At 41.2% G+C, this 8,283-nt stretch overlaps 1 protein-coding gene across 1 annotated transcript; it reads right to left on the reverse strand.

Moving 5' to 3' along the window:
• Nucleotides 1–6,354: 6,354 nt before the first annotated feature.
• c2cd4a (C2 calcium dependent domain containing 4A) lies at nucleotides 6,355–7,993 on the reverse strand (the record flags this gene model as incomplete). The annotated part of the gene is made up of 2 exons (XM_083973137.1): nucleotides 7,840–7,993; nucleotides 6,355–7,725 (listed from the first exon to the last, which is right to left on the reverse strand). The coding sequence occupies exon 2, from the start codon at nucleotides 7,696–7,698 to the stop codon at nucleotides 6,355–6,357; it is 1,344 nt and encodes a 447-aa protein (XP_083829263.1). The 5' UTR covers nucleotides 7,699–7,725; nucleotides 7,840–7,993.
• Nucleotides 7,994–8,283: the final 290 nt, after the last annotated feature.

The raw sequence follows: 8,283 nt of genomic DNA on the forward strand, positions 1-8,283 counted from the left end.
AAAGAAAGCATTACTTAAGTTTCATGTCGCAGTACAGAGGATTAAGTGTTAAAAGGTGCTACCATTCTTTTAGTCCCTTGGGGCAAGACATAATTCTGGCACTTTGACTGGAATACATGTCTGGAGATGTCTAATTGAAACAGAGCTTGGATTTTGATAGCAAAGCTGCACCCAAAGGATTTCATTTTTATAACCCAGCCCAAGACACCTGTGTCTGTGCACTATTAACATCAACAACTGCAGTAACTCCTTGCTTACAAGCAAGCAATGAGAAATTTATTAAGGCAGTATCAGCGCTTCAAAAGCAGCCAATTCTTCCCACATCTGACTTATTGCAGCTGTGGTCTCTGACTCTGACTACCATGGAGAATGAGGCTTATGCTAACTTGAAAGTGCAGTCTCGGAGCTTTAAGTGTGAATGTTTCATGGTTAAAGCCATTCGTCTCTAAGGCAAAGTCTTCCCTCAGTGCCACGGGTTGTGAAGCACTAGTGCAAAATGACACTGCAGTTTACCCTGGTGTGTATCCGTTGGTTTCTCAGTAAACCAAACAAAAGGACCCATCACCTGGCTCCCATGTTTACCCACTGTTAAATAGCATGACTAGAGGCTGTGAACTATTCGTTATCTATCGTCTCTGATGCGCTGTTATATTTACAGCCCCTTAGTTAATCATATGACGACGTATGTCCAAGTACCAGGAGAAATTGATTTTTAATGTCTGTGGGCTTCAAATTACATAATATGATGTCATGTGTATCATGTGAAAATCTGATACAGCTGAACAGTTAAGGTTATGTCATTAAAAGCACACTAAAGTAAAAGACATGTTTTTCTTCTTCCAAGTAAACCAATTTTCAAACTCATAATAAATCACTGCAAGGTTAGTGTTACTTGCATTGCGGTTAGAAGAAGTGAGAAAGAGGATTTCACTTTTTATTGAGTAGTTTTTAGACACTACAGTGCTTTGGAATCATAATTAAACTTAACTTGATTTGTTTCTTCTTAAAAATGAAAGCCCAAGAGCCCATTCTTCAGCCAAATTATTACAATTTATCCCTCTCCCTGCTTTATCGTAATAAAAATGGCAATTCAATAAATTTGGTGTTTATGGAACTACGATGACATTGGATTTCTCCCCTCAAATAAGATAATTAAGCTGACAAAAGATATAGGGTTTGACCATAAATTTACTCTCCCCAATAAACAATTGGCTCTACAGTCCACAACTTTTATAACATCTCAAAGTCAAGGACAAACAAAGTCGAGGGAATTGGGACTGTAAAGTTCCTCTGTGGGTTGGATGTTGGTTGTGTAAGTAGATCATAGGAAGTAGGACACTAGAAATGACACAGACAGACCTAGATGTGTCTCATTGCCTCTCCCTCTCAGGGAACCTGATCAAGCACCAGACTGTGTATTGACTGGGCAGACTAAGCATACTGGCTAACAACCACAACAGCACAATGCAAATGAAGTACAGTGGACACAGGAAGTTTTGGTTTAAAATTAGATACCAACAACTTGAAATTAAGTGTATTAATTTGTATAATCAGAAAAAAGTGAAAACATAATAAAATCTTCAGAAGAGATTAATTTAATTCCTGGTTAATTATGAGTTATATAATTAGACAATTGACTGATCATCCACTTGTTCTTTTCTTTGAATTGTGCAGTAAGCTCGTGTCAAACTCTGTCATATATATTTTAAATGTGTCCATGTACATGGACAAATAATTATTTGCAGACATAGGTTTGTCTCTGAACAGCAAGTAATATTCCCACCACATAATCCACTGCCTCCCACTTCATTTCAGATGCAGAGGAAGGATGTATTGACAGCTGGCTTCGGATACAAGCAGCAGCATGACTGAAGCTGAGATGCATCTGAATCAAACAGACAGGGACAGCCTCCATCAACCTATGTGTTGAAATAAAAGCATCTCACACATGAAAGGCAGGATCTCCATGGTTTCCCCTGGAGCTGGGCCTCGTTGCCATGGGAGTGGAAGGCGCAATTGGAAGAGGAAAAACACAGAAAGACAGGCAAGAAGACAGTGTCATCTTTCCATGTACCTAATCATGCACAGTTTATTCTCAGCTTTTAAATACGTTTTTGTTATTATTTTAAAGTAACTGGAAAAGCTCCAGTAGCCTACATAATGTGATCTAGTCAATTTTAAAGTCTAAAATTAGCTTAAATCAAACAAATCCAGCTATTCCTGTGTCACCCCGCCCCCCGCCCCCCGTCCCCCTACCTGTCACATGACCTGTACGTGGCAGACTGTTTGCCTAACTGTGTAATGGCTATTCAGCCAATATTGTGCAAGCGCTGTCCTGATTGTCCTAATGCAATTTACCATCTCATCAGCATGTGCCTGTTCCCGAGTGTGATCCGACAAATCACATGGGGCAACTGAGAAATGAACACACAAACCGGTGTGTTACACAAGGCGCCATGACGAGTTAATTTTAGCTTTTCTTCTTACCCCTGTCGGTATCGCCGGTAAGTGAGCATTCATGCTTGTGAGTAATTGCTTTCCAGAGCCAGACAAGCATGGTGTTCAGAAAGGCTTCATGTGGAGTCTCAGCACCTACGAAACAGAGCAGGGTCAAACGGGTTCAAACACCTTGGTTCTGTTTATATAAGTGATCAGATGTGAGGAAGTCCAACCTCCAGTATGTTTGGTTGTTATGTACCAAACAGGTCACGGTTGGACTCAGCTCCATGCTGTGCCTGAGGTGATTGAGTGGGTGGTGTAACACAGGGCAGGTGCACAGTCCCAGTGATGAGTCTGCTACGTGCAGATACAGCATGGTTTGTTCTCGGCCTTATCGTAAACTGTGAATGTCTATACAGATAACAATATATTGGGCAGCCGCAGGAAGTTGATTTTGTGCCATTGTTAAAATGACGTTATAACTGACAATTGACACTGACGAGAATGAATGACCTGAACTGTCAGCTGGACATTTGGAAATGTCAATAAAGAGGAATACATTCAGGCCGATTAAATATTCTGAGTTATGTCAGTTATGCCAACCACCTCAAGTCACAAGTATTATGTAATTAAATATTTTCAGCAAAGGATTTTATAAACAAATTAAATTCATGTTCACATTACAATTACAATCTCTTACCGTAATTAAATACTGCAGAGTCCAGTGAGGGTGAAGCATCATCAGGCTGTGTGTGTGCGTGTGTGTGTGTGTGACAGTCTGTTTCAGTCAGATCTGGTTTCATCTTGTGTCGTGATGTGTCCTCGCACAAACTAATGACGCAGTTAAAATACATCGTATAGCCTGCTCATTACTTCCACTAATCTGGTGCCAAGCTCAACACTGAGGTCAGTGTTTACCGGTCTGAAGAGTGGGTCATAAACAGTGACATCATAGACCTGACATGACAATTGCCCACAGCAACAGTGCTAACATCATGGAAGATTTTGACCCCTTTTAATTAGGTAATTTGATGACAGCTAACTGAAGGTCAGATATGGTGTTTGAAAGGGTTTACCTCTCTTTTATGAAGTAGTATAAATTATGGATCAAAGATTGTGATGTACAGACTCGTTTGTTGTCTTTGTAAATAATTGTAAATAAGCAGTCAAAATTCAACCTTTGCCCTTACTTGTCTATGGGTATCAGACGTCAGAATTCCTTGTCCTGACAACATCGTGGCAGTGACACAATGAGCCCATTCTTGCAAGATATATAATGGATTGCTGTGGGAGGCAGATAACAAAAAATAGAGGCCCACCTGCTTTTGTCACTAGAAGGTGGAGTAATGAACGTACTGATGACCACATTGGCCAAACATGTCAACAGTGACATTGTAAGGTGTATTTTATATTTTTTGGCACAATATAGGAGCCTGGTAAAACAGAACAAAAGATAAGAGCCCTGGTTTGGACAGCCGTTTACGTAGGAAGGTTTATAAAAAAGAACACAAGTGAGATATGGTAGGGGAAGTGGATCGTTTATTTTCTTGGTAAGAAAACATCATCTTTCCATTTGAAGAAACTTCATTGAAAAGTGTTTGATGCAAACAGAGAGCTTAATATGGGAGAGTGGGTACTTATAATACTGAAGTATACTTGATCATTTTGAAATGTAGATGTCAGTTCCAGCTCATTACTTTGATATTGTAAATGTGCATTAGCTGGGCAAAGGCATCCTGGTGAATGAAGGTAACCAGGCAACTGTTTTCAGTCACTTGAGATTAAGCCGGTGCACTTCCCCTTTGGTGCGTTTACATTCATGATGCACAGCTCTTGCAGTAGTGAGGCAGATGTTTCCTACAGATAATATGAAATGACTTCTAGTAATCGGTTCTACTGTAAACACAAAACCCAGCAAAACAGCCCTCTGTGTTTCTATTTTTTTATATAGTGTAGGCTACCCTAGAAAAGTTTCACTGTGTCAAACCTGTCTATTTATTTCTAACCTGTGTTTTTATAATGATTTTATGAGTCAGACTCTCTTCTCCCCCCTAGTGCAGCATGAGGTCAACTATAAAGCTTTGGTTTAAGAAAGCAGTGGTTTTCCAAGAAGTGAATATGAATTGTTGTTATTATTTGATGTTTTTATTCAGTGTCCATTGTTAAAGTAGAAGCATTTTGGTATGGGCGGCACCAGCATGGATCAAGGTCCTAATGCAGCTGTAACCAGTGTGCTCCATAAAACCATCGCTTCTGCTCTTTTCAATGAAGATAGATTAGTGGAAATCCCTTTGAATCCTATCAGTGGTTGACCAGCAAAGGGGAATCACAGGTAATTCGCATTTATTACAGGGCATTTCACCGCTGAGTCAACACTCAATACAAAAGTGTCCAACAGTATATCAGCCTCCTTGCAGGATCTGAAAACACATCCTGTGTGCAGAGTGGTATTGTTGGTGAATGTAGGTTGTCTATGTGGGATTTTTATAGGTTTCTTTGTCAAAAATGAGATGTTGCTCTGTATAACTGTAACGCAAAAAGCCTGTGTATTAAGCTTCATATTGTAGAGACACAAAAGCCTTATTTACATCAAAACAATTGAGAGGGGATTGCAGGTTCTTTGTGGTCGCGCTGAATCTGTAGTTCAAACTGAAAGTGGATCATGAGCTATATTTGTCCAGAGGCTTTTCTCAGTGCCACAATGCAAACTGTAAAATCTAGTAAAATATTTGCATAATAAAGCATGCGTCATTACAGACATTGAGCTTTAAAACCAATCTCCCAGCAGGTTATAATACAGTGTTGGAAGCTATAGCTATTTATATGTTATTTGTGAATGTTTCTCATCTCCTCATATTACTGTATGTTGTTTTGGCATATACTGTGTATAACCAGCAGTTGTCCCCTTTCAGAGCTTTTCTGAGCCCTGAGAAACCTATTAATCTTTAACTAGGAGCTATAGTGGCAGTCAGTGCTTTTAAGCCTGATCTTTATTGCAGAAAGCAGCCGGATATACTTGCCCGGAGTCTACATTAAGAGCTGCTGCTCTGTTCACTTGTGTAAACATACTGCAAAGAGAGATGCTGTCTTTTGTCTTGAAAATAAATAGTGGCATGCTCTGTAGTTGTCTGAAAAGAGGCCTGTTTAAGATAATACTTTGTATTATAAGCAGTGCAGTTGTTGTTTTTATTTTGCCTTTTAGCCACCTAAATTAATATTTTCAGTCAGAGCTGTGGGGTGTATTAAGATCAAATGTTTTGTAAGAGCAAAAAGCACTATTTTTTCATCATTATCAAAAACAGAAAGAAAAAAAACATACTGAAATAAAATAGTTTTCACAATGGAAAAAGTAGAAAATGTGCTCGTACAGCTTTAGTTGATATTTGTGACAGTAATAGTCGGTAGCGTATCTGTTTATCGGTTGTGTATCATAGTGGAGAAAAACGGATAGAGCCTCTATTGTACATTGACTGAAATTATGCATACTCAACATGTGAAAACTCCCCTCTAAGGTTTCTGGTTTCTAGTGATATTTTTAATCATTGGAAAGGTCAGGAAGAAAACAACAGGCTTAGGAGAAATATGAGATGGTGCTTGTCTCACGCCAGCTGATGTTGCAACCGCATTAACATGTCAATGAATGAAAAGGAAAATCATGTATTTAACGTTTCATTGATGGGAAATAACATGGTAAGGATTAGCTTTTTGTTGGTGGTGCATTTGTTTTTCTGTTCTTAATGAAATCTTGGAGTCTTATTTTGTCAGGAGAGTCTAGAGAGTCTTATTTTGAAATATGAAAGACAAACAACCTTATTGTTTTCCATAATTTAATCATTATAAAATTCTGTTTTTATAATACAAAAATGAAAATAAATAATTTAACTCATAAATAAGCTGCTGAGGAAGTACTTGGGTTTATAATGGCACAATACTAGAAAGAGGCAAATCACAGTCACCAAGGAGATAGTCTCTTTTCAGGGTGGACATTTTGTTCACCACTTTAAAGCGAAGGGACCGCTGGCTGAGGTCTTCCTCTGAGATACCATCAAAGAAGAAATCCTCATTGAAGATGGGATTACGGCTCTTTCTGATGACTGTGCTGCGTTGCTTCTGGATTTTTCCAGGAACAAGAGAGAGGCTGATGCTGCAGTTGATAATCTTAGGATCTACGGAGAGAGGATACAGGCCCTCAGCACTGATCAGTCGAACCCGTAGTCTTTGGTTATCCAGACAGTACTCTGCTGAGAGTCTCAGGCTGCCATCTTTCCCTATGGGTACCATTCTTTCCTTCATAACCCTCTCTCTGTGCAGAGTCAAGTCCATGGGGAAGATGGTGGGCGGTGCCAGGCTGTAGTTGCTGGGCAGGCCTTCAGCTAACCCCTCTGATGCCCTCCTCATGACATTGGGGCTGTTGTCCGTGGAGCTGCCTTCATCCGTGGATAGGGAATTGTTCCTGGACACCATGGCCTTCCTCATGTTACGTGACAACAGCAGTTCATGACTCAGTGCTTTAAAGAGGGAAGACTTGGCCGGGCACCTGGTCAGCAGTGGCGAGCTGAAAGGAGAGGATTCAGTAGAGGAAGTCGTATCACTGTCCAGAGCGGTCTGCCAGTTCAGGGTGTAGCATCTCGGTGAAAGCCTTGACGTCAGGGTGTTAAGACTGAAAGAGGAAGGAGAGGAGGAGGGCGAGGTGGCGGGGGAGGCTCTGGAGCACATGCTAGAACGACTCCTAGGCAGCAGCGGAGAGGAGCCAGGATCAGAGTGGAAGAGTGACTCCTTCCTTCTGGTGTGGGGGCTCTCCAGTAAGGTGCAAAAGCCATAGCAGGTCTGGGTTTTGGCCAGGTGTGGAAGGGACAGTGCAGCCTGACTCTGAGGATCTGCATTGGTGGTCTCCTCATCACTGCAGCCATCACAGGGGCTCTCGTCCACACTCTCCACCTGGATGATGTGTGGGTTGAGAGGCTCATGGTGCGTTATTTCTATTTCAGGACTAGCCCTCTCGCAGGGAGACGCCTTCATGATGCGAGCGGCTCGGCCCTGCTCTGTGTTCTTCGTCTCATGCAAGGATGGGATCGTTGGGGGGATGCAGAACTCTGGGATGTTGTCAGGGGTGATGACGTTTGGACAGAGAGAAATCCTTTTGGTTTTGTCAACTCTTTCTCCGAACATGATATCGCTAATTTTAAAGCTGAGCTCAGCTGATGGGATGGGCAGGTTAGATCTCTCCACTGACACACGGATCTTCTCCACCACCCACATGGGTGCTTTGGTAGAAATGCAGAAACTCTGTAAAATCAAAAGAATATATTTGTGAAGTGTCCTTAAAACACAAAAAGACTATAAGAAAAAAAATGTGCCATCAAATCTAAAATGACCAACTTTGCATGAAGACTTTCTTACCTTATGTTTTGAAGATATGGCTAATCCACAAAGTGTTCTTGAACAGGTTTGGACGGGTTGCTGCAGCTAAAAGTTCAGGGTCTTGTCACAAATCCCTGTGCCTCTCTCGATAGCAGATGGAGGTTCTCTCTTGTCAAGAGCAGCACATCTGTGGCTGTCTAAGAGACGCAGGCAGTTTAAATGAAGCAGGAAACCAGTGACTCTAACACACACCCCCTATGCCGCTTGAACAGGATCCTCCCTCTCTCCTTGGCCACTGGTTCCCATGGGAATATCCAAACCACAACAGAGATCAGCAGCCCTGTAGTAGCCGTTGTACCATTTGGCAAGATAAGTTCGCTGCCTTGAAAGTGAACAGGTGTTTTTAAACAAGCGGTAGGCTGTTAGCTCGCATGTTTACCTTTCCATTTATTGATATTCGATGTACGACCTTGTTCCATTAAG

The sequence above is a fragment of the Trachurus trachurus genome (genome assembly GCF_905171665.1).
Source record: "Trachurus trachurus genome assembly, chromosome: 6".
In the NCBI taxonomy this organism is placed as follows: Eukaryota; Metazoa; Chordata; class Actinopteri; order Carangiformes; family Carangidae; genus Trachurus; species Trachurus trachurus.